This window comes from Perissodus microlepis, chromosome 23, assembly GCF_051167445.1.
Source record: "Perissodus microlepis isolate ML-2025 ecotype Zambia chromosome 23, ASM5116744v1, whole genome shotgun sequence".
NCBI classification, from domain to species: Eukaryota; Metazoa; Chordata; class Actinopteri; order Cichliformes; family Cichlidae; genus Perissodus; species Perissodus microlepis.
In genome coordinates this window covers 27708155-27735858 of record NC_140482.1, presented here as the reverse complement: position 1 = coordinate 27735858, position 27704 = coordinate 27708155, and the positions used below count along the sequence as shown (strand labels likewise).

The 27704-nt window shown below is 38.1% G+C and overlaps 2 protein-coding genes across 13 annotated transcripts in view; both read right to left on the bottom strand.

The window, feature by feature from the left end:
• LOC146361658 (uncharacterized) overlaps nt 1-14221 on the bottom strand; it is an 87889-nt gene extending 73668 nt beyond the window's left edge. For both annotated transcript variants that reach the window (XM_084921659.1, XM_084921660.1), the window contains exons 1-5: nt 13986-14221; nt 6438-6479; nt 3227-3300; nt 3051-3119; nt 2601-2697 (exon numbers count right to left, since the gene is read on the bottom strand). In XM_084921659.1, coding sequence (XP_084777785.1) covers nt 2601-2697; nt 3051-3119; nt 3227-3300; nt 6438-6479; nt 13986-14130 — 427 coding nt within the window. In that variant the 5' untranslated portion in view covers nt 14131-14221. The remainder of the gene's footprint in view (nt 1-2600; nt 2698-3050; nt 3120-3226; nt 3301-6437; nt 6480-13985) is intronic.
• A 2271-nt stretch (nt 14222-16492) lies between these two features.
• naaladl2 (N-acetylated alpha-linked acidic dipeptidase like 2) overlaps nt 16493-27704 on the bottom strand; it is a 460659-nt gene continuing 449447 nt past the window's right edge. For all 11 annotated transcript variants that reach the window (XM_084921762.1, XM_084921764.1, XM_084921763.1 and 8 more), the window contains one exon: nt 16493-21117. In XM_084921762.1, the coding sequence (XP_084777888.1) occupies nt 20877-21117 (241 nt within the window). In that variant the 3' untranslated portion in view covers nt 16493-20876. The remainder of the gene's footprint in view (nt 21118-27704) is intronic.

Below are 27704 nucleotides of genomic sequence, written 5' to 3'. Positions count from 1 at the left end.
TCTGCTCAGTTTATCAAGACACCACATATTTTCAAAAGCGCTCCGACGTTTTCGGAGACGTCTGTTACCCACTAGCTCGATAGCTAGCCGGGGGCACGGCTCACTAGAGCCCGTGTGAACACCGGACTCCCGGCAAATCGTTTTCAAACCCACCGCCGTCTTTCGCTACTCAGGTTAAACATATATAAGTCACTTAGATAACTTAAAAATGTTATTGTTTGGCTTTTTTTCCCCAGTATTTTATTTGTTCCCGAGTAAATCGGTTTGGCTGAGATTAAAGTTATAGTTTTTACACAGCTGAATAAACGTCAAGCAGACAACTGATTATCAGAAGTGTGAGATGCTCGAGAATATACTCCGGTGTCCCGTTATATTTTAGATAGCAAGGAGTTTATTAAACTTCACCGAAACAATCTGCAAATTTCATTAAAATTTAATAAACTATCATCTTGTCTTTATTTTTAGTTAGCACATACCATAAACACTTAAAGCTGTAAGCTAATGATAGTTATACAAGAGCAGATGCATGCTGGTGCAATAAACTGTATGTTTTACGTCCAATGGATGCATGATCTGATTAGTCGACTAATCGCAAAAATAATCTGTGACTAGTCAACTATCAAAATAATCGTTTGTGGCAGCCCTATTTGCAAATAATTCATAAACTGCAGAAGGCATAATTCAGAGACCCAATAGATCTTTCAATTACTGAGAGCCACATCCTGAGTAGGTACTTGAACTTTTTCTAAATCATGGTTTATGTATTGACGTTTCCTTTTCATCTCCACCATTTAGGTATACTGACGGGTTTATCTATGACTCTACTCACGCAGTACTTAGAGAGGTCAGTCATACAATTAAGTTAAGGTAAAGCTAGATACTAAAGATATTATACAGGTGATATATGTGAATGTAGTAATGCTTGTGATATCTACAGCTCCTCTCAGAGTATTCCAAGCAGCACTGGAGAGGAATGTGATTAATTGCAAGAGATCTTTAGTAAACAAACCCAAGCAATGAATGCAGAGAATTTATGAGAAATGTTTACACATGCATGTATAGAAATAAACACACATGCAGCACAAGCATCAATTTATAAATGCAAAAAGAAAGCTTTGAAAAGCAACCTTGAATATGCCTTATCAATAATCAAAAAATAATTATAGTTCAAAGAATTAAGCAGCAGGTTCTCACTAATGCATAGTGACACTAAGCATCATTTTATGATGTGCAGGGTAGTATGTTACTGAATTTGGCAGTATAAAACCAAAGTAAGTCGAAATTTGGAGAGCAGGGAGTGGTATTTTGAAAAACATCACAATTTAGGTTAAAATACACCTTTCACATGTAAAAAGGCAAATTTCTCCCATCTCTAGCAAGTGCCTCCTTATTTTCCATTACCACAGCCTCACAAAGCCAAGGTCAAGGCTTTAACTTGTTTTTAGAAATTTTTTAAAGAGTAGACATTAAGCAATATTTCTGTGCACAATATCACACAAATACCACAAATAATGTATTTGTGTGATGGTTTAAAACCATCACACAAATACATTGTTGAACCATTTGCAAATTAGTACATTTGCAGTGGTCTTGAATTAACAGGCAAGCATTTAGCAGAAGGTGAGTACTGTATGCACGAATGCTGATCAGTTTTACTATCAAACAACTACAGTGCAGATCAGAAAACACAGAATTCTTAGTAAATTATGATTATATTCCTGAAAAACTGGCTTGCAAATTAGCGCCTCACCGACGCACAGAGTGTTCTGTCATCGCTAATATTTAAAAATGATTCCTCTACTTTAGGTTATAACAAATTAGGCTTCATAAATTAGCACACATGCATATCTCCTGTTTAAAACCAGTTTAATTAGTATTCCTGAATGTAATTAGTGATCTGAAAAATTTAGTCAACAGAATAATATAATTCAAATCAGTCCTGCCCCAATGTATTAGTTTAAGTCCATTTAAAACACTGGGAAAAATTCCTATGGAAAAATCAGTAACTGCCTCCCACATGAGCCGCTCAGAAACATAATGTTTTTTTTCTTTATGTACAACAACTTGAGCGCAGCTATTAAAGCCTGCAAAATGTGACCTTCATATTATAAGAAGTGTTCTAGTTACAGGCCCTCAAAGTACATAGCAGTGGGTTGAAATTTGGCACTTTTTAAGTAGACTTCTTCTTTTTTCTTTTTTTATAACTGGTAACATCTTGAGTACAAAAGATACACATGAAATTTTCAAAGTTGAAAAACACATTTAGAGTCTAAAACTCTGCAGAAAAATCAATTTTACACCCACTCCAAATGTTACAATCTAAAGCTAAAAGCTCTCTTTTCCCCCCAGAACATCTTTTTCCATAACTACGTTTGAGCATAAATGTCATTGGGTATTTCAAAGTTTTAATAGGAAAATATATTAAAAAAATATACACATATACACAAAAATATATACACACACAAACACGCACTTTTTAATAGTATACGAATAGTCTCATTTTTAGCTACATTTTGATGTAAGAATCGTGTTCCAGGTTTGGTTCCTTTAGCAACAAAATTACTTCTAAAGAATTTAAGTTTGTATAACGGACTTCTCACCTGCTTCTGCATTTTCACTGTCATCATCTTCTTCCTCAGTATGAACTGGATCCTCCACACCCACCTGATCCATGACTATACACTCTGCAACACCTGTCTATGATTACCACAGAAAGTAGAGTCATTTAGCTTTCCACTTGACCAAAACGAAACCAGAAAATGATGAATAAGTAAGTTAAGCTTTAATACACTTCTTCGTTTGACATGCAGGGAAAGTATCAGGGTAAAGATTTGTGTTTAAAAAAAGTTCTAAATCCGTGCTCTGTATCATGTTTCTGTATCAAGTTTTCATTCCCTTAATCCCTAATCCTTCCTAAAGGCTCCAGCTATATTTCGTGTCTTTGATTATTATTAGTGCAGAATGAAGCTTCTAGCTTCTTGCCAGTTAAGTACTTTTGGGCAGCAAAACATAAAATGTAGGCACTACACAGGTTTAATTCAGTTACTGACCTTTAAGGATTCCAGCTGCATCACCTGACATTTCTGAAGAAGCTCCACAAACAGGTAGATTAGCAAGGCCTGCATGGGAAAGAATACGGAAAATACATGTAGGTTTTGTGGTTGAAATGGTTGTGGTCATTTCATGAACTATAAAACCATAAAATCAGAGGTTGTGTATTACTTACCTGGACAAAGAATCCAACAATAAAGGAGAACAGGAAAGGCACCAGTCCAGCATGGGCTATCGTTACTGGAAGACCTGCAAATTAAAATGATGTGGAACTATTTCTGAATTTCATTCCCATCTAAGCTTACCAGAAGGTATGTGCTAGACAATGTCTGACTCTTTGTCAGCATATCCACCTGCCTGTCTATCACCATCTCGGCTCGTTTTTCGCTCTCTCAGACACTCCTCTGTACTCTGGCTCAAACTTCCCATAAAATTTAATGGATGGTGCTGATTTCAATATGAGATTTAAGTGACTGAACAAGTATTAACTTGGAAGGGCTCCACCTTTGTGGAACTACATGAAGACCCTGCTGAAAACAAAGTACTTAAATGTAATGTTCCATGTAATTTCCACCTCTACAAAAATCTCTCTGGTGTTAACTACACTTCATAAACCACACTTAAATTTGCACTGCCAATGACAGCCAGGAGATGGACAGCGCTTTAATTATGCTTCAAGTTATATTAGAAAAGTCCATCCAGTAGAAAGAAAAAATACAGCTCTCTAAAGTTTCGACCACTGTGTTAGCCAAGTCACAATACTCCAGTGCAGTAAACTTTTAATAAATACTTCTGTGAAGAGTCGAGTTTATTTTGAGACTGTGTGGGAAGGATCTGGTTTCTACTATTCAGTAAATTCTCAGAGCAGTTTGTAGTGTTGTTCATCTCATCCTGAAATGTACGATATTCCTTCTTTTGTCTCATCCAGAACTCTGGTTGTTTTAAACGCTGCCTCTGAATTTGTCTTGTTTTTCCAATAGTTTTTTTGCTCACCACCAAATTACCTCCAGCCAGTCTCAACATTAAGTATTAAGTCACTTGACTTACTGTTCTGACTCATCATCCAATTCCAAGTGGCCTCAAGAAATGTGTATTCTGAATCCCTGCAGATGTTTTTTTTTGCACAAGGATTCAGCAAATGTCAAACAGGAGCAGCAGGGAAGGATAACATGGAAACAACTATGTATGTAAAAGTATGTAAAATTTTGCTTTTGAGGTGTTCATCTGCACTGATAAGAGTTCACTTGAACATTTACTTTGTCATTCAGAGCGTTATTCTCACTCCAAATAGTGATTGGAGTTTCAGCGTTTTGTTTCATAAAAATCTCCCACTGAGATTGGCTGTACAGGGAGTGCAGAATTATTAGGCAAGTTGTATTTTTGAGGAATAATTTTATTATTGAACAACAACCATGTTCTCAATGAACCCAAAAAACTCATTAATATCAAAGCTGAATGTTTTTGGAAGTAGTTTTTAGTTTGTTTTTAGTTTTAGCTATTTTAGGGGGATATCTGTGTGTGCAGGTGACTATTACTGTGCATAATTATTAGGCAACTTAACAAAAAACAAATATATACCCATTTCAATTATTTATTTTTACCAGTGAAACCAATATAACATCTCCACATTCACAAATATACATTTCTGACATTCAAAGACAAAACAAAAACAAATCAGCGACCAATATAGCCACCTTTCTTTGCAAGGACACTCAAAAGCCTGCCATCCATGGATTCTGTCAGTGTTTTGATCTGTTCACCATCAACATTGCGTGCAGCAGCAACCACAGCCTCCCAGACACTGTTCAGAGAGGTGTACTGTTTTCCCTCCTTGTAAATCTCACATTTGATGATGGACCACAGGTTCTCAATGGGGTTCAGATCAGGTGAACAAGGAGGCCATGTCATTAGTTTTTCTTCTTTTATACCCTTTCTTGCCAGCCACGCTGTGGAGTACTTGGATGCGTGTGATGGAGCATTGTCCTGCATGAAAATCATGTTTTTCTTGAAGGATGCAGACTTCTTCCTGTACCACTGCTTGAAGAAGGTGTCTTCCAGAAACTGGCAGTAGGACTGGGAGTTGAGCTTGACTCCATCCTCAACCCGAAAAGGCCCCACAAGCTCATCTTTGATGATACCAGCCCAAACCAGTACTCCACCTCCACCTTGCTGGCGTCTGAGTCGGACTGGAGCTCTCTGCCCTTTACCAATCCAGCCACGGGCCCATCCATCTGGCCCATCAAGACTCACTCTCATTTCATCAGTCCATAAAACCTTAGAAAAATCAGTCTTGAGATATTTCTTGGCCCAGTCTTGACGTTTCAGCTTGTGTGTCTTGTTCAGTGGTGGTCGTCTTTCAGCCTTTCTTACCTTGGCCATGTCTCTGAGTATTGCACACCTTGTGCTTTTGGGCACTCCAGTGATGTTGCAGCTCTGAAATATGGCCAAACTGGTGGCAAGTGGCATCTTGGCAGCTGCACGCTTGACTTTTCTCAGTTCATGGGCAGTTATTTTGCGCCTTGGTTTTTCCACACGCTTCTTGCGACCCTGTTGACTATTTTGAATGAAACGCTTGATTGTTCGATGATCACGCTTCAGAAGCTTTGCAATTTTGAGACTGCTGCATCCCTCTGCTAGATATCTCACTATTTTTGACTTTTCTGAGCCCGTCAAGTCCTTCTTTTGACCCATTTTGCCAAAGGAAAGGAAGTTGCCTAATAATTATGCACACCTGATATAGGGTGTTGATGTCATTAGACCACACCCCTTCTCATTACAGAGATGCACATCACCTAATATGCTTAATTGGTAGTAGGCTTTCGAGCCTATACAGCTTGGAGTAAGACAACATGCATGAAGAGGATGATGTGGACAAAATACTCATTTGCCTAATAATTCTGCACTCCCTGTACATGTGTTCCATAAGCAGAAATGAGTGCATCTCACAAAGAGCTTACTGAAGACGTCAACTCATTAACCTACTCTAAGTGCATCAAAGCAAGTGTTAATTCATCTAAAAACAAATATGGTCAAGTGCTGAGCCAACATAATAAACCCAAGGCTGATGACTCAGAAAAACCAGCAAACAAACAGAGAAGAACAGGCTTTAACCTTAATTTCCGAAGTAGACCTTTCAGAAGAGGAAGAACAACTACTCATTGTCCAACCATTTTTAGTACAGAAACAAACAAGCGCACACACAGAAAAAGCAAAACCATAATAGCTAAAGTGCTATTGCTGCTGCGGACTATACACCCCAGCCCAAGATGTTAACCTCCAGGACAGACTGACGTGTGTTTGCTTATCAGATGTTTTACTTGATGGGGTAAAAACTGTGATTCATGCACCTCAAGAAAAAAAAAAGCTGTGAATATGTGAATACTCACCTAAGATTCCAGTTCCCAGTATTGTTGCAATGGTCAAAAAGTCTGGGAAGACAGAAAGTGATTATTTGAGTGATTATTATTATGATTATTTCTTGTTCTACTTGTAGGAACAAAAAGTTTGACTTGAACATACAAAATAACACAGAGGTTCACAGAAAGACAAAATTAAATATATTGCAAATACCAACTGAGTTGGGTGAAACAAATCAGGAGGAATGTCTGCAACAGCCTTAAGCTGAGAACGCATGGTCAAAGGTGGCCTCTTCCTGCCCAGGCCACACCCTACAGGGTAGCATTCCTTGCCGCAGCTTCGGTTCATAAACAGCCTTTGCCCTGTTTGGTGGATGTCTTTGAAGTGCAACCCAAACAACACACATTTGGTACAGAAACTATGCCATCTTACAATAAGTAGTGCATGCAACGATCAGCTGCTATAGGGCCAAAACTTACTAAATGTAACAGTGTTCAACACACACCATGAAACTGAACACAGCCAGGACCTTCTTTACTTTCATTCATTAGATTGGGGGTGGGGGAACTCCAGGCCTCAAGGGCCGGTGTCCTGCAGGTTTTAGACGTGTTCTTGATCCAACATAGCTGATTTAAATGGCTTCAAGTTCTCCAGAGGCCTGTTAATGAACCAATCATTTGATTCAGGTGTGTTGATGCAGGGTGATACCTAAAACCTGCAGGACACCAGCCCTTGAGGCCTGGAGTTCCCCACCCTTGGATTAGATGGAGCTGACTCAACACTAAAGGTTATACAAGAGACAGCAAAACCATACGATATTTTTTAGTTTTGACATGACAACTCCAGACCAAAGAAGTAGGGGTTCTACTTATATATCCCCAAAACTTACATTACAGAGTCTTCAATATTTGTCGAGCACCTCAGTTTCAAGATATCTATCTATCTATCTATCTATCTATATGTATATGTATATATATATATATAGACACACACACACACATATATATATATATATATATTATCATTTCCTAGGTAAAGCATACAGATACTGAATAGAAAAGCAGATGAACGCATTGAGTGTATGGTCTAGCATAAAAGACAAAGAAATAAACCAGGCAGTACAAATTCAAATAACTTCAGCACCCTTCCTGATATCTCAGCAGAGCTTTCACTGTAACTCCACTGTGCAATCGGCCTTTTCAGTGTAATCACAGCTGTGGAAGGAACTACATTTTTCAGAGCTGCACACATCATCTCCGAGCTCCCTCGGCCTCACATAAACAACTCGTTCTATGTAACCGCTATCACTTTGAGATTACAGTGAATAAACCCGAACGATCCTTAACACTGCCTCCATCAAGCAGCAGATATCACAGATATCAACGTACACTAAAATGTTAAACAGCAAAATGAAGCTGTTAGCATTTTCCATAATTATAATGTACCACTAACTCAAATTAATGGTCCTGGTCAGTGTTATGGAGTTTGCAATCTTTATGTTTGGGAAGCACAGTTTTTGCTTATTGGGAATAATATTAGTATCAATTAGTATTAATTAGCAATTAATACTGCTGCACTTTCATGTTGGTATCTCTGCACAATCTGCAACATGGATAAGGACGTTTTTAGGTGAGGACACCTTTGCACTCTTTGAAATTAATGTGCACACAAGAAGCCGCAACATCACATGAGAAGAGAGAACAGAAAGAGGGTAACTCTGCTGGCCAAATAAGAAGGGAGGACCAGTGAAAATAACAATAAAGGACCATGAAATGTTATGCCTTTATGCAGTGTAAGCTCAGCATCTGATCCACATCTCCTGCGGGTATAGTCTACATTTTGTCTCATCATGCTAAAAGTGTGTGTGTGTGGGGGGGGACTCCTAGGTACTTCTTTTTCACTAGCCACAAAAATAGTTTTGTGTTGGGACCACATAGTATGTATTTTGGTGGGTGGGTAATGCTACGTTTACTAGAGCAGGGGGGTGTTCAAACCTGGCTACAGAGAAAATCACTCAGCCATACGATTTGTCACACATCACCACCATGAGGGAATGAGACTGTCTCAGATTCATTCTTCACTGCATAACGGTTAGTCCAAATTAAGGTCTGACCAATACTGGGACTGTGGAAATAACTCAAACAGTGGAACAGTGTCAGTAGAACCAGTGCACTCCATACACCACACAGTAGCAGGATTTATTTAGCATATGGCCACACCCACCTTATATAAAACTGTATATCTAACAAACACTGTATTTAAAAGAGAGAAAAAAAGCTACAAGCCACTATGTCGACATGTGAATTTTAATAATTATGTGAACAATTACCTTTTTTTGACTCTGTACACAACCAGTTGATTTTAAATCAAACAATAAACATGTGATTGAAATGCACCATCTCAGCTTTAACTCACAGGGTTTAACAAAAGTGTTGCATTCACTTTTTCAAAATCACAGCCATTTGTATACATAATTCTCCATTTTCAAAGACTCAAAAGCAACTGGACAATTGACTCAGGTGAGGCCTTCACCTCTGGAATACATTGAGCGCATAAAAGATCTGGATTTGATTACTTGTTGCCACATCAACAATACAGACACTCTTAAAAAAAATCCAATGGCCAGCTTAGCAACACGAAAAAACCTGAAAGACCAAGGAAGAAAATTGAAGTTGATGATGGCATAGTTTATTCTTTGGTTAAAAAAATAACAAACAAATAAATAAACCTTCACAGCATCTAGCAAAGTCAAGAGCACTCTCAAGGAGGTAAACGTGTCAATGCCAAAGTCTACAATCAAGACGTGTTCTCATGAATATAACTACAGATGTTTTACAGCACTGTGATTACACTCAAGAACCGAACGGTCATCTAAAGAAATTCTTTGAATAGCTGCAACCAAAGTTAACATTCACCAGAGTGATGGGAGGAGAAACGCATTGAGAAGGGGAAGAACAGCTCTTGATCAAAAACACACCACATTGTCTGAAGGTGGAGATGGACATGGCCATGCATGGCTGCCAGTGGATCCAGTGGAACAAGATCACTAGTGTTTATTGATAATGTGACTGCTGATATAGAAAGCAAGACTAATTGTGATGTGGACAAGGCCATACTCTCTGTTCAGATTCAGCCAAATGCAGAACTCATCAGACAGTTTCACATACAAGGTGTACGAAGGCATAATTTAAAAAACTGTGCCGCTGTCCAAATATTTATGGACCTAACAGTAACCCTAACCCAGTTTAGTTTTAGTAGCTCAAACTATACTTTGAAAACAACACCTGAAGCCTTACCATCACATAAAATCTTTTACATTTGTGCTACATATTACCAGAGAGTAGTCAGAAAGCTATGAAACCTTTTTGGGTAATTACAATAAACACAATCAACCAGCCTCGCCAACCACAGGCTGATGGTTGTATTGACGAGGCAGGTCACTTTTCTGTCGAATTCAGATCCATCACTTGGACTCTAAGGACCTCCCATCATCACTAGAAATAGGCTGTCATTTTCAATCAGCCTGGTCGTTTTTTACCATTCTCTTATCAGTCCTCTTCTGTACTCTTTCAATGCCGCCCAAAGATGAGTGAGGCACATATGGTGATGGTAATCAGACATGTCATGAAAATCTTTCATATTGTCTGCGTTCTCACAGCTGGGCAGGCATGTAATATAACAACTCAATAACTCATTTTAGACAGATATAGACTGTAACCGGAGGAGAGGAACATGGAACTTGGACAAAGTGACCCTAATATTCATAAATAGCACTTTGATTTGGATGCATCATTTTTTCATTGACCCCTGTCTTTATTCATGCAAACAGTTTGACACTTCTTACTCACAAAATACAAACAGACAACTTTCTTTATATAGAAAGTGCATGGAAAAAAACTTTGCCACAGTGACACTGGCAAAAAGAGAAAGCTTAGAGAAAAGTACAGCGTTGGGAGGCTTTAATAATCTATAATACGTGACATGTCTCGCGATGTGGACATGAACCTAACCTCTGAACGTTGATGACTTAGGACTTAACCTAACCTTAAAGAGTCCCTCAAGACAATATTTGAAGATATATGAAAGACCTGCTTCGAATGATAATTTGTGTGTGATAAGGTTTTCAATGCAATTTAATAATAACATAATAAGAAATTCAAAAATGACATTTACACCTTGTTTTTAAAAAAAAAAACAAAAAAACAAAAAAAACAGAATGTATGAATATGTTCAAATATATCATTGCAGATGTTTAGGGTGTTGACAAGCTGTCTCATACATCACATAAAGTCAATTTTTGATATTTTTTGCAATGGAGCCCATTTGGAAAAGATATATATAAATCTTATAAAGTTTGTATCTGTCTTGTGTGAAACTTGTATGAAAAGCATACAAGAGTGAAAACAGATATAAGATCCCTTGAAAAATTATATAATGAAACTTGTATGTTTTGGATACTTACTAAAACAATATATGAAAGTAATGAGAAAGTGGCCACTTTCATGAGTAAATCATATAAGTTTTTACTATTTCTTTTCCATATGGGAGGCATCGGGTTCCCAAAGCTCCCTGGTCTATGATGCTTGCTGGACTCAAACTGGCTTCCAGTCATGATGTCAGAAAATCTAATTTTGATTTTGGGAGAAACTTTCCACTTTCAGTAGAAGAATTTTAAAACAGCATCAATTATTTGTACGGGTAAGATCAAATATCAACAGGGCTACCAGCTCTCAGACTTTTGGTGTGAGTCTCTGTCAAATAGAAGAGAAAAATCTTGCCCAATATAGGATAGGAAGAAAAAAAACACATACACAGTGGAAATGATGGAGTTTGTGTAGCCTGACAAAGGCAAAGGAACCCTCACTAACATCACACAATACCCTATATTGAGTTTTGATTCAGTCAATTTGAAATGGTCACATAAATGCAAAATTTGCTCAAAACATTATCCATTTGTGTTTAAATTTGTGAATTTCATAAACACAGTTTTGCCTTCAAATGTAATCCCTGTTTTGCCAAAATGATAATACCTGCCATAGTATCAATAGGATTTATATAAGCATATAAGTACACCACCAGCAACTTAATTATCAAATACAACTGAAATTCAAATGTAACCACTAAATCTGCCTCTGTCATCTTAATTCAGGAAGAAGTAGGCAATTTTACCCTGGATACTCAAAAATATGTATTTTTCCCCTGTAATGTTTATTACATATATTTTTGTTGTTTCAATTCAATGTAGATCTATCTATCTATCTATCTATCTTCACATCATCTAGTAGAGATGAGGTGAAAGGGGGATTTTAAAATTCTCTACTTGCCCTGCGGGTGGTCTTTATCCTCCCCCAGAGTGCTGGGAGCTTGAGGGTTCTACGCAGTATCTTTGCTGTTCCTAGACCTGTGCTGTACATTTCTGGCGCTTCTTATGTTCCTTCTTCCCAATGTTGCTATAACTCAGTATAGCTAAATCTATCAGTATGGCTGTCTTCCTCTGCTTGTCCACTACTATGTTCGGTTGGTTTGCCATCACCAGTTTGTCCAGCCGTCCCACACGATCTTAGTTTGGTCATTCGCAACCACCCTAGGGGGCAGATCCCATTTTGACCTCGGGACCTCCATGCCATACTCGCACAGATGTTCCTGTAGACCAGGGATCCCCAATCCCAGTCCACGAGGGCCGGTGTCCCTGCAAGTTTTAGATCTCACCCTGGGTCAACACACCTGAATCACATGATTAGTTCATTACCAGGCCTCTGGAGAACTTCAAGACATGTTGAGAAGGTAATTTATCCATTTAAATCAGCTGTGATGGATCAAGGACACATCTAAAACGTGCAGGGACACCGGCCCTGGTGGACTGGGATTGGGGACCCCTGCTGTAGACTATGCCAGCTACTTTGTTATGGTGTTCCATATATGCCCTGCCTGCTAGCATCTTGTTCCTGATGAAGGCTCTTAGGGTCCTGTTAATCTTGTATAATTCTAGGCCTTCCAGGATTCATGCGTGAGACACTGAGTCATAGCTGTCTTTTGCTCAATCCAGGGAGCGCACAGGTTGGTCAGTCTCCTCTTACAGTCTTGACACGAGCGTTCTATCTACCAGGAGCTGGTGTTTCTGCCAATTCCTTTTTGTGACCTGCTCATGTGATGAGCCATGTGCCTGTTAAACTTAGCTCCTATGATACCTGACAGGTGTGGTGCTGAAGCAGGTTATTGACCACGAGGTGGATGCGACTAATCCACTCTAGGGATCCTTGGGGATCAGGACTGTCTGGCATTTGGTTAACCATTCTGGTTGCATCTCATCCATTAGCAGCTGGTCAATATGTGCTGCCAGACACGTATGCCTTCTTGTTGTACTAGCCCACTTCTCATCACTGTGTCCTGATTCCTTCCTGTGGTGGACCTTGTTAATCTGGGCAACGCTGACTGCTGAATTTACAGGGTAATAGCTTTGGTGGTTACAGTCTGATGGTCACTGGAAAAACAAGCTTGTCAACATTGGAGGCAATCTCAATGCAGAGAAATATTGAGATAATATTCTCCAACCAGTGGCAATCCCATATCTCCACAGTCTAGGCGTGCTGTTCATGCCAGGGTGACCAAATCAACCACATTGGCTGACTTGAGACAAATGCTGGGTGACTAATGAGACGCCATCCCACAGCAGTGTGTGCCCAAGCAGGTGGCCACCACAAGGAGGAGGTGGCAAGCTGCTATGGCTGTATATGGTTCTTCCACATACTACTGAGGCCCCTGTTTGTTTAATGAATGATGGGTTAATTGTCAGTATATGTTGTTTCTGGAGACTTTCATCATCTAATTGAATAAAGGACAACAAACACGAGTCCACAGCAGAATAAAGTGCTTGGAATTGGCAGAGAAGATTTGGCCAATTTGTAATGGTCACAACCCACATACTCAACACTGCTGCTTCACTGATAGGAAGTGGTGACAGCCTGTAGACCAATACTAAACTGTCACTGCAGTGCAAAATTTTACTGGTTGGGAATATTAAATATCCTGTCAGACACTGTAGTGTGGAGTGTGGCTTCATTTTTCTTGTGTGAAAATATGACTCTATAGCATATATTTCCATGAAACTTCTCTCACATAACTTGCTACTTAGTACTTCAAATTAAATTTGAAGTAGTAAGTAAACATATATATATATATATATATATATATATATATATATATGTAAACATATATTTCCTTTGTTAAAAGCATGCCGAAGTGAAATGTAAAGCGTTGTAAAACACAAGGTTTTGCAAAGCTAGGTATGTATGTTTACTGCGTTATGAACAGGAATTATTTTTTAATTTTTCTAGTGGAAACAGCGTCCTCCCCATGCCTGTCCTTCGGGGCGTTTATCCGCCTCCTCCACCCCCTCTGTAACATGAATGGAGGCTCGGCTCTTCAAATGTGTTGATATGATACATTTATTCGGCTGCGACAAACCAAACGTCGCCTAAAACAGGGATGCGGCACATTTTCCATGATTTTCTGAGCGGACTTGTGTAGCCTGTGTTCGGTGTTTGACTCTAAACGTCGTGGTGTGTGTCGGTACTCACAGCACTGCAGATAAATAAACCGCAACTTCCAGTGTCTGTCCTGGTTTTTCCGCGTTATTTTGATGGACAGAGTGCTGAGACTGTTGTCAGGGATGGGACAGGGGCTCGTTTGGTTTCTTATCTCCACTGAATCGGTCGCCATCATTTTTACTACCCTATCTCTGTCCCCCCCAATCTCCTCTCTCACTCTCTCTCCTCCTCTCCCTCCCTTCTCTCGCAGCGCGCGAACACGCGTTGTCGTCGGGATGCTGCGCGCGCTCGATGGTCTTTCTTTCTGTTTGGAGCATGATCCACCCAAAGGACGTTTGAGTCAAAGCTAGCTCAAAACAGGTATGGTGAATAATATAATGAGCATTTAAAGAGGAAGCAGCCTGCAAAAGACAGATTTAATGTGATAAAAGACGACCAGAAGACGGGAGCACACAGACAGAAGCAGCGCTTTTATACAATATTTCAGAAAATACTGCTGAGGCATGATGTGGGATGATTCAGTAGATGTGACAAAATTACTTGAAAGAGTGCTGGCATTTAACATGATATTGATAAAGACAAATTGGTAATAAATATTGTGTATGTACAATGGCTAAAAAAGCATTGATGTCCATGTACTGATTTCTATTTGAAGAAGAGATTTATGGGAGAAACAAAAGGGTAATTTGTGCATTTAGATGGGATGAGGAACTCGATAATTTTGTTCATTCAGTAATGCTGCTCCTCCACATCAAAAGGAACCAGATGAGATTGCTTGGGCATCTGGCTTAGGTTACGTCCACACTTACATGTGTATCTTGGGACATAACGTAGCTTTTTCTATTCATTTTGGCCTTTTGTCTATATGGAGATGGACATACTGAGCCTTCAGAAAAGCGCTGTTAGGGTGAAGATTTGCAGAAAAGGAAAACAGAGGTTTTGTCTTGTAAGGTGGGCATCTTTATCAAATTTTTTGACATCAGAATGTGCTGTGTGTTATTGTTTGTGAGCTTTTGATTGGCCAGCATTTCTTCCTGGTGTTGGAACAACTCCTGTTGCTTTAGCATGCTCTTGACAGGAACACGCTACACCTTTTCATCTTTGTGTAGAAAGATCAGCATGATAATCAGCCAAGTACACATTAGAGCTCTCTCTTACACGAAGCAGAAGAACTGCTGACTGTCATGGACGTTCACCCAAAAGTTGTCTGACCTCAACCACACCCAACATTTGTGGCTGCTTGAAGACTAAAAACTCCCTTACAGCACAAGCTGTTTACAGCATTGGAGCATCATGCTGAAATAAATGAGTTGTAGGTCAACTCCATATAGCTCAACATGGAGTAGAGCTAAGGATGGAAAGCATGTCTGTGTAGGTGCTGTCATCCAGATTCCGTTGCCTTAATAGCTTGAACAAAGAAAGTAAATGGACTTATTTAAGTTTGTAAACAAGTTTCATCTCTCAGGCTTCTGAGTTCTGAGAGCTCTGACAGTGGAAAGCCAAATACCAATATAACAATAAAAGCTTATGAAATCCATGCACATTAATAATAATAACAACACCCATAACCCAGCTTCTCCTAACCTGAACCTATCAGAAGCAAGGGGAACCTTGAAAGTGAGTGTTGTGTTGGTAAAGTTAGGAATTCATATCAGTGTACCCTATGCACATAAAAAAGTTAAAACTCTGTTTCACAGGTGACACTGAGCTGGGTGGATGTGAGCAGGCACCCAAAATGTTAAAATCTGTTTTTGCCCACTCTCCAGTAACACCTCCACCCTCCAGCTCTTCAGAGAGTATACCAAAGCATTGCTGAGAGACATAATCTCTCTTTAACATATCCTGTGTTTGCCCCAGGGCCTGCTGCCAGTTGGACATGCCCCAAACACACATATTAGGTGTCAAGGAGGCATAATGACCAACTCAACTGACTTCTTGCAATGCGGAGGAATAGCAACTCTACTCTGAACCCTTTCTGAATGATTAAACTCCTCACTATGTCTTGGAGCTCCTCTATCACAGGAAGCTCATTTCTCCTCTTCACTACCTATAGCTTGTGGCCATAGGTCAGGCTAGGAATACAGATTGATTGGTGAACTGACAGCTTTATTTTCACACTCATTTTGCAGGCAAATAATAGTTGACAAAAAGTGTATTGACCTTCAAGTGTTTCTTTTCATTTATTCAGTTTATTCCTTATCCAACCATATTACTTTCCCCAATTTAGTTTGCTTTCATCTTAATAATCACTCTTAATAATAGAGCTACATTTTTGGTTGTGTTTTAACCATTTAGCCATATTCTAAACAAGCACATATTCCTACATGTATTTCAGAATTGCAGTTCTACTTTCATAAGTTTTCCGGTGTGAGTATTTTTTATAGGTGACAATTTCATGAACAGAGATAACCTAATCTTATCCCTATTGTCACCCTAATTTGGAATTAAAGTGACTAACTTAGCTACAACTCTAACATTATTCCAGATGTTGAAAACATAATGGCACATGTAAGTTTACAGTTGCAGAAATGAAGGCAGAAGTTTAAAACTGTTTTTATTGCATTGAAAATTCAACAAGACTTTACATAGTGAAGAGGACAAAAAATCCATGCCAACAACCTGCATAAGCGGGTTAGTGTTAATATGTCATGCATAAGAAACCAGGTCATTTTAAATATACAATTAAGAAAAACAATAACAACACAGTGTGATTAATAATTGCAGAATGCAAATGTTGAGAATTAGAAAACAGAACATTCAGATTTTGTGCAAATTCCACAATACAGCAGTTTCCAGTATTGTCTAATTTTATTAAAAATATATATTTCACATTGCATATCAGTTTAGCCTAACTGTCCAAAATTTCAAATAAATACTGTACACAGTAGATAGCTCACAGTTCAGCCAGGTCAAGTATTTTTAAACCTGTGGGTTGAGACCTCTTAAGAGGTAGGGTGAATCTGTGTTTGTGCAATTATGCAATTTGTACTGCAATAATCATGTTTACGTGATATTTTATCCTCGTACCCTTATTATCTTGTCATGCCTGTAACCTTTTCATTAAAAAAAAAAAGTTGGTGAACCTCTGGTCGTTTATGTACAATATATTAACAGCCAATAGCAATAGCCAAAAACAATAATCCATGTACAAAATTGTGAAGTAATGATGACACTCTGCATGGCTCATGCAATTACTGTATAAACCAAAACTAAAAAAGATGAAAGCATATGCTGTGAAGCAGACTGACCATACTGTAACCCATCAGACCAAATGGAATCAAAATGACCTTTTAGTTTGTCAAAATTGGATTAACTGTATGTGGTAGATAATTAGGTAATTTACAGTGTAATTAAATAATGTATAGTATCACTCAATAATATTTGTGTCGGTCATGCATAGAGCTCAGTGACAATGTTTGAATAGCTTTTAAGGTGAGACCTACTTTCTGTCCATCTAGGACGGTAGTCTGCTTACTGTATGTTAAGTCTGTGACACAGTGACAGGATCAGTATGTCTCACGCATGGACAATACACAACAGACAATACATTTACTTTACAAAGTGTACAAAGACTAATCAAACAACAACGAAACTCTTTTAAAAAAAAAAGGGAAGATACGTCTTTTAAATATTCAAAATAAAGACCTGAACCGGAGCAGGCATAACATGCTTATTGTATTGGTAGTCCACTGATGTGCCTGGTTTGTATGTAATGCACAGCATGCATGATAGTTTAAAACCTTTAGCCATTTGTATTGACTGAATGTATGATTAATTACATGACATATGTATTATCATATCTGTTAACTAGCTAAAACAGCAAGCTAGTTAAAAAATAAAAATCTTAGTAACAACAATCAGTTTTCAAAAGTTGGATTTAACAAAATTCAACAGATGTTACAGTTACAGCTGTTGGTCCAGTCTGTTTACCACAAGCAGCCAGTCCATAATCTATAGCTAAGCTAGATATACACTGAATGGGTTTTCTGTGTTTACTTTCAAACAATTACATCACCACTAAAACTTGTTTTGCATATAGTCAAAATGCAGTGTAATGCTACTCCAATAAACGATCGTGATAATCAGATATATTAATGCCACATCAGTAACTTATTGATGAGATTCCACGGTCAGTCAATTAAAGTTTTTGGTATGCCATTTAAATAAATTAAAGCATTTTCTCCTCTGATAAAAGGCACGTTATTTAAAGCATTCGACATTTACATTTTTTGATCCCTGAAGAGTTTTACTGGGTTTTTTTTCTTATCAAATCAGTATTGCATTTCTGCTTATTTACAAACTGGATAGTAACATATGTAGAAATGATCAGTTTAGCTTACAAAAATTTTGTGTATCAAATATTTTCTAGAAATTGAGAGGAAATAATAAAAAAAGCACGATATTTGAAAGGTTGAAATTCAACTATTTGAGTGCATCGCAATTAATGCAAAAACACTAAAACACATGAGAGAGCAGACAGATTATCTGGGGAAGAAAAACAATTGTAGTCAACGCTGTTGGTATCTCTCCAGATGCTTAATTATTTCTCAGAACATTTTATAAGTGTGTAATCTCTACAAATCTCCAATTTAATAAGAAATTACAAGATGTAAACTCTAAGCCCATCCATTACCCTCCCACCCCTTAATTATGCTACAAAAGTCTATCACATTCAAACTAATATAAATAAGTCAAGATAAGAAATATTACGTATAAAATTGTTATCTTTTTCCCATTGCTATAATCACAGACACCACTATTACAAACATCATGCCTAACTACAAAAAACCTGAAACCAGTTATTTTTCTATTATTTATATCTCATGATTCTTGTTATTTCAAGGATTATTGAGCTGTTGATCTGTCATTCACAGCTTTAGATTGGTTCCAGCTTAAAAACCACAAACCAGGATATACTATTGCTCTTGCTCACAACAATCCTCTACTTGCTTCCCAAACAATTTCACGATATTAATTAAAAACGCTAATGAAAAAAGAGATTTATTGCTCAGCTCTCCATCCATGCATGTGCAGGCTGTTAAAAAGAGCACATCAGCCTTAGACTCAGAAGTGTCTTGTCGTGAGAGCAAACTGATGCAGAATGAGAGAGATTGCTTGATTGTGATAATAATTAGTGAGAGAATGTGTGAAGAATAAAGAGACAGAGGACTGTTGTCACTTAGAACACTAGGAGTTTGCAGTATGTTGTGCACACACTGAGAAAATGGGATAAATGACAAATGGAGATAGAAAGCAACTGTCAAACAGGGCATAATGGTTGTAAACATTCATCCAGCTGCCATTACAGTGTGTGCTGCTGCTCATTCTGCTTTAAACTAAATGAATGTATGCTAAAATATTTCACTTATTTTCCAATATATTTACCTGATGTAGACACTGAGATTGTCAGCAATACTACACTGGACTGGTTTTCTGAGTAGCCAAACAGGATATCTGATTCAGCTGATTAAAAATGCCTTTTACACTAACGTTGACTGTGTTAGTCTATTGATTGCCCCTCTTCTAATCTTGCATTTCTCTTACTTGTCTTTCTCATATGGCGTTTGCATGACACAGCCGGTCCCAGCTTTAAGCCACCATTCATACTTCAAACTAAGGATTACACAACTGCTTCTTTTCACCTGACACTGAGGAGCTATATTGGTTTTATCAGCAGGAGAAATTAATGGCATCTATGAAGACATATTTAAAACAGCTACCTTTAAGATCCTTTTTGTTGACTATGCTACAACATGGAAATTGTAGAATAGCTGATTTTATTTGTGTTATTGTGTCAAGTTGAGTTGTGTTGATGCGCTTCATCAAATGCAGCAGACCTTACAGTAGCATGCCATTGCTTACAGTGACAGCAAAAGGGTGACTGTTGGGTAGGCTGATACTAGAATGGCTTTTTGCTACACGAAACCACACAGAGAGCTGAGTTTTAAGAATATTTCAATTTGCATCTAACTTTGCTAATGCTAACGTTGCATTCCCCTGCCCAAAAGCAAAAACTTTATTCATAAACTGTTTGCATCCTGAGGCAAAATCTATATTACATTCAATTAATTATTATTAATTCTTATAATATTTTTTAATAAAACAGAAAAAGGCCTCTGGATTAGCTAAAAATATTGGCTGCTTTTTAATTAACTAAGCAAACTAGCCATTTGGTTGGGCAGCTAGTATTTGGTTTGACACCAAATGAAAAATCGGATTTGGAACATTTTAGGGAGCAGCTTTCCCAAATTTTGTTGTCCCAGCAATTGTGTTCGCAGTGAGTGCAAAGTTAACTGTTTTCTAGTATAAACAAGATTTCAAGGTTGTCAAAGTCACCCTGACCCAAACCATTTTTGCCCACTGGTTTTACAACAGCTTTTAATAATGTGTTTACAGCTCGTAATCTTGTGCAGAGATTTGCTCCTGATGAAAACTTTTCAGGCACAAATTACATACCTGGTGTAAAGTACTAAGAAAGTACTAATGCTGTTTATTACGTTCACTGGAAGAGAATTTATTGCAATTTAAAGAACCTCACTGTCTAAGCATCATATGCATGTATAAGCCCTAGTGTGTATTAAATTTGTTTCAATACATTCATCAATCAAGTCTCTGAAATGTCTCTCTACAATATGAACTGCATATCGCTGTCATTCGTTTGACACTAATTACTGGAGAGGTGTGGAAGTGAACACCTTTATACTTTACACATTATAGACTGGTGATACTATGGAATGGCAGCTCCAATGTCTTTGAGCATTGTTTTTTCAATAGGTGGATTTCCTATGACCTTAAACCTTTTTCAGGACTATAGTATAATGGGTAAGATTGGTTAGAAGATCAGCTGTCTTCTGCTATTTGCATTGAATTAAACTTAATTAATTTAATATGTGCCAGTTATGTCCATTTCAGCAAAAATCCTCATTCACTTGAATAATTTTCAAACAAGTCCAAACCAAAGCACACAAGCCTCTCAGCTGACTGGATGGCCCTGAGGATGAGAGACAGAGACTGGTTTGTGGCGCTGTGGAAAAGTACTTCTTTGTTTGCGGAGTTGTGTTTGATTGTTTTGCTGGGGATGTTGCAAGGCAGGACAGCTTCCCGAGGGAACTTCAAGATGGAAAACTGAGGAGTCTTTCCTGGAAGGCTGTATAACAGATTCCTGTTGAAGGACATAAAGAGAAGAGAGTGTCACTAAATACCTCAGGCATGTTTTAAAATGTATATATCTAACATCCATACTAATCCGTTTTAGGACCCCCAGGCCTACCCAGTCTTAAGCTCAGTGGTAGGCAATAACTTTGGGAACTTTGGTGCAGACAACCATATTCACTGAGTAAAATCAGTCACTTCTTTTTCACCGATTCAGGAAGACAACAGAAACATCAACATTCACCATCAGTGGTTAATTAAACATAAAAAGTTACAGGGGTTGCTGAGCTCATTCGCTATAGAGGAGCAGCTGTGGTGCATTTATGCATTTAACATGAAAACGTGTGCATGAATAGTCATGTGATATCGTCAGGTGTTTCGTGGAGAATACGTCTGAAATGCTGCTATGTGCACCTTTAGTTTATCTGAAGTTACATCTAAGTTCATAATAGCAGAATGTAGCACGACAATTCAATTAAATTAATGATTACATTTATCCAGTATGGCAGTTTTATTTGTGAAGCACATTTCATATTTGTATTTTTCAAAATGCAAAAAGAAATAATAATAATAATAAAAGCAACAGCCATCAAAACATAAACCTTTTTACAATAAATTAAAAACTGAAAAGGACAGGCAGTAAAGAGGCGTTCTGTGAGTCAGTCTTTCAAGTAATTCCGGTTTAGTTAAAGGCATAAAATCTTTTTAACATGGATATAAATTTGGTAAAAGTGGGAGCAAGCCCATTAAAACTCCAAATGCTAGTTACATACATAATGTAATGTTCTATTAATTCTAGATGACTGCCAGATGTACTGGATTTTTAACATCTGTGTTGAACAGTAACAATGAAATGGAGCACTCATTGTGCTGACAGCTCATATTTTTTTCATATATTTTCATAAGTCTTTATAGGGACACACAGAGTAAGCATAATAACATAATGTTGTTTTATACTTGGCACAGGGTTTTTGTTTGATTTGTTGGGAAAGATGAAAGAGATTCCCTGGGAACAGAAAAGCTCATTGCCATCAACACCACAGAGCGCTACCTCATGTGATATCATGGATCTGTGTATAACAAGATGACACTTTAGGCCGGCCCATTTTGCATGTCATGTTTTTGCATTTTTTGCGAGAAGTCACGACAATAACAGAATTATCAAACGTTTTGTCAAATGAAATTCATTAGCGTACTATAAAACACAAACTACTGTCCTTAAACAATTGCATTCTGTATCTCTTTGTGGTTTTGTCACATTTGCTACTTGCTGCCACACACCTAAAGCAAAGCATGTATATAAATAGAGATGAGCCTTTGAGGGTAGCAGAATACTCATTTGCAGGTCAGAAAGGCAGTGACTGCGGAGTGTTGCGCTCCTCGGGGCTCAAGTACATTGATTTCTCTTAAAGTGGCTGAACTGCCAGTCTCAAAAAGTAAATGGAGTGATTCTTCATGTGTTAAGACACAGGTCGTGGGCTGCAGGGTGTGAAGGAGCATTGACCTTCAGTACACAATTTAGACTCAAAGTCAGAGTGCTATGAAGATTCTGTATCTGCTCTACAACATAAAACCAGTATATGACACCAGTGACGCTTCTCCTCCAAGTTAAGGATGGTTAGGTGCAATATTTACAAAGGTACAATAGGGTCATAGAATATATGATACATGGAATATCAAAATGTAAAATCTGGCTCCTGCATGTGAGACACTTTGATATATTCCAAAAATCATTGGAATAGGTTTCAAAATATTTGGCAGTGACTTAGTATGAAAATCTGGCCAGCAATAACTACTCTACTACTAAACGAAACTATCCTTTCAAGTCAATTACAACCTCCCTACTTTTAAGATTAGAAATAAAACAATTCCTTTGTGAGTTTAGTTAGGGCTGGATCAGATTACCCTGAGCCATCCGTGATCATGCTGCTATAGGCTCAGGCTGCTGGAGGCCCTCCAATGATATATTTCGTCTCTCCTCTCTTTTGCACTTTACATACTTATATTCCACTAGTGCATATTATATTAACTTTGTGTTATTATCTCTCATAGTTTGTTTTTTTGTCCTCTTTTTTGTATGTCAGTTCTTTGTGTTTTCCTCTTTTCCCTTTCCCCTTACCCCTACGGATCCAGGCAGATGGTCACCCTCATGAGACTAAAGGTCTTTTTTCTAATTCTTTGTCTCCAAACACTTGCTCATAGAGGTCTTTGAGCTTTTATCTTTAATGTTGAGGGATTACTTTAAAATATAAAGCACGGTGAAATTACTTTTGTTGTGATAAACTGAGGGGATTTTTTATTGCCAAAAAAAGTGCAAATATGTAGATGTCAATGATAGTTCATGTGCTACTCAGTCTGTGGGGGAGTATACTGCATTAAGCAGAAAGCCAAAATCAGGAAGTTCTGCATGCTGCAAAAATGGTAGATTTGTTAAAATTGAAAAGTAAAAAAACAAAACAAACAAAAAAAAACCCCCAACAATATAAAATGTAGTAATAAAAAACTATGATATTAAAAATGTATTTATGCACAAGATGTGTTATTTAATTTTTAGTTATCATACTTTTTTGTTTTGTCTTGTTATTTGGAAGCATTCTCTAATGCAGTGATAGAAGTTAAATTGGCAGAGAAGTTAAAATAATTGTGCATACGATGTGTGGAGATTGCCCTGCACTAACTTTAGATTTGTGTCCTGAGTTTGATGTTTTAATATCAACATTGCAGCTTTATGTCTATATGAGCTGCAGGCCTTTTCTTTTCAATGTACTGTACCCCATGAGTGGCTGTGGAAGGGAGGGAGTGGAAATGTCTTTCCTCCTCTGGGGGAATTCGAGATCTGAGTGATTCATATAATCCTTAATCACAGTTAGTACCTCCACCTCCTTTCGTGTCCCAGTGATATTACAGTCAAAATAAACTTGAAAGCCAACATCAATCAGTTACAGTTCCACCCAAGTCTGATGCTTTGCAGTTGGTTTAATCGGCCAGTCAGTGGGGGTTACTGCATGTAGTGCCTCAGATAAATTCTACTTAAATCAACACCTGGGATATAAATGTAACATGAGTGAATGAAAAGAGGAAGTTTGACTGGACTCGACTGATGTTTCACTCTTACCATTGCCGATGCCGTTAGAAGGAGTCAAAGTTGTCCTACGCATAACTCAACACGTTTTCCCAAAGTTAAAACATCATGTAAGGCTGGAATGTACTTTTTGGCTTAAACATTGAAAGCATCTTAAGTTTGCTCACAGCATTAAAAGGATATTCCAAGTGTTGACTCGTTCATCATGTTCATTAGTAAAGATAAATACTCTCCCAAAAGCTCTTAACGTTCAATTTCACCAGCATAGCAAATGTATATCTGACAAACATCTTTCCGCCCAGTTTTTAGTTCACATCACACTTGAGTTATTTTAATGAGACTTTTCCAGTTGTTTTGCCTCCGAGTTCCTCCACAATGTTATTATGATTAGTTTTATTTCAATTAATGTATGATATTGTAAGCACAGCACATTGCCACAGGTGTATAAAATCAAGCACCTACAGTAGCCATACAGTTTTACTTTACAAACATTTGAGAAACTGTGAGCCGTTCTAAAAAGCTCATTCCCCTCTTAGATATTCTTTGATCAACTGTAAGTGATGACACATCCAAGGACAGAGTGAGCTTGCCCAGTTCTGAGGGACATTGGCGTAAAATTTGCCCCCACTCTACTGAATCAGAGTTCCAAACCACAGCACAAAGGCCGTAAACTGGGAGCTTTATGGCATGGGCTATCATGGCTGAGCTACTGGATTTTCCTACTTCTGAAAACCCTGAAAAAAGAATTGGTTTTAGAAACTATCAGCTGATGGATTCCCAGAACTATATACGTAAAGACAGAATCTGGGAAAGATGAAGTGTCCTATCTGTCAAGTATCTCCAAAAACTGTTTCTGGGTGTATCTACAGAACTGGGTTTGGTTTAGTGGTCACCAGATATTGATTACAATTAGATTTTTTTTCTATTGTCTGAAGTATTTTATATTGTAACTATATAACACTCACAGACAGTATAAAAGATGCATGTAGCTATGTGACATCATCCACTATAGTCCTGTCTTAAGGCCTTGAGTTTAGGACTGTCTTTACAAAAAATGGATGTAATGAAGAACGGTGGGTCTGACTGTAAATTTATTGGCTATTCAGAATCAGAATCAGAATACTTTATTAATCCCGAAGGAAATTAGGACTTTTGATCAACAATAAATTAGCCAGATAACTCCCATTAGTGAAAATGGTAAATGGTAAATGGCCTGTATTTGTATAGCGCTTTATTTAGTCCCTAAGGACCCCAAAGCGCTTTACATCCACCCATTCACACACTGGTGATGGCAAGCTACATTGTAGCCACAGCCACCCTGGGGCACCCTGACAGAGGCGAGGCTGCCGGACACTGGCGCCACCGGGCCCTCTGACCACCACCAGTAGGCAACGGGTGAAGTGTCTTGCCCAAGGACACAATGACCGAGACTTTTGGAGCCGGGGCTCGAACCAGCAACCTTCCGATTACAAGGCAAACTCCCAACTCTTGAGCCACAATCGAAAAATAGCATAACAAAACAGACTTAATTATTTATTTAGGATAACCAAAATAGGTGACTGAGCCCATAAACTGAGCAGGAAAGTGTTCACAGAGGAGACGTCAGAAAGCTGTGTTTCTCTAGACTTGGGACTGAAAGTCTTTTTGCAGCATCTTGCGGCCTTCATATGGAATACACGTTTTTAGGCTCTTACGCACTGGTTTCATTTTTCAGATCCAGAAGCTACGTTCATGTGTCCATGATCACAATCTGCCCTCAGACTGTGTTGCAATAATAATGCAGCAAAACCAGGAAATTCCAAAAGGCTCAATCCCAAATTTCTTTATTCAGATTTTTTTTTTAAAATTTCTTCAAAAACAGACATTTTCTCCTTTTAATGTTGAGACTATAAGCTGTGCTGTACATGTTGGTTTTCCTCACGTTACGCTTTTTTATATTGATTAAACCTTGTGTTACTGGAACAGATTTTCCTCTTTGGTATGACATGCCTTTCACTATCGCTGGTGATCCTTGTAGTAATTTAATCAGAAGAGGTGGAATCATTTTCTCTACAACCCAAGCAAAAAAATATCACACCAAATATAAAGTTCAGTATTTTTGTGTGTGCGGTTGCAAGAGACAAACACACACTTTGAGTTTAAGGCTGCAGGACTTCATAGACCTCCCAGTGATAGTGTGCGCACATTTGTGGTTATTATCACCTGGTGTGTGTTCACTTCTGTTAACAAGGAGCCAGGTGTCATTATCCTACATGTTAATGGAAAAGACATAACAAGTGCTTTAAGAATAAACAGCAAAGTGAACAGAATGAACAGAGTTAACCTGTGCGTCAATTCTCCAGTACTTCAGTACGTAAGTATTTTCATAATGCAGTTATTGTAGACGTTATTGACTTAAGGTTCATGGTTTAAGATTGTCCTCATTTTATGATTATAGGAGACGTTTGTTCTTACACAGGAGTTTGTGTAAAACACACACACACACACACACACACACAACCCCGTTCAGCTATCTTAGTGAGGACCCTCATTGACATAATGGTTTCCCTAGCCCCTTACCCTAACCCTAACCATAACCTAATTGTAACCCTGACACTAAAACCCCATTTTGAGCCTCAAAAATGCCTTTAAATGCCTTCAAAAATGTGAAGACCGGGTTGTGTGTCCTCACAAGTGACTGCTGGTTCTCACAAGTATAGTAGAATGCAGATTTCGGTCCTCACAAAGATAGCTAGACAGGAACACACACACACACACACACACACACACACACACACACACACACACACACACACACACACACACAAATTGCAATACAGATTAGAGAGAAAAGAGTATCACAAGAAGCACAGTTAAAGTGTTATCCAAAGTGCTTTTCCATGAGCATAGTAAAAGCAATAGAGTGAATGACAGATGGACTCCATTAGTTTATCCATGTAAGTCTCTAAAGTCACTATTGCAAATTATCTACAGGCTAGATGGTTCAGATTATCTGCTATCGCATTAAATTCAGAAGGACCTGCTTTTTTTTAAAATGTCCACACAATTTGTCTCCTTTTGAGTATATTTAAGATACTAGTATCTTTTAAGAACACTTACAGGCCGGTTGTTACATTTCCAAACCATGCAACGTTATTGGCTATTTGTACAGCAGCAACCTACACAACCAAAAAAAAAAAAAAAGAGTCTCAGATTCAAGGACAGTTCTGTAAAATAATTACCTCATCTCAGAATAATGAAATAGGCATTTTTGAACTGAGACGACATAAGGCTGCACTAACTTCCCAAATTCTCAAATGATATTTTATAGCAGAAACACAGTGTATGGAATTCAATGGCAATTTAATGCTTATTCCATCTTTCTATGTGAAAGCAACACTCTCATACAAACAAATCACAGACATTTTTAAGACTTAGTTAGCATTACTGCCTCACTGAGCAGACAAAATGTCCTAATTATGTGTTTCGGTTGCATATAATGCACCTCATGTTGTCAAAGTAAACATTTTAAAGAC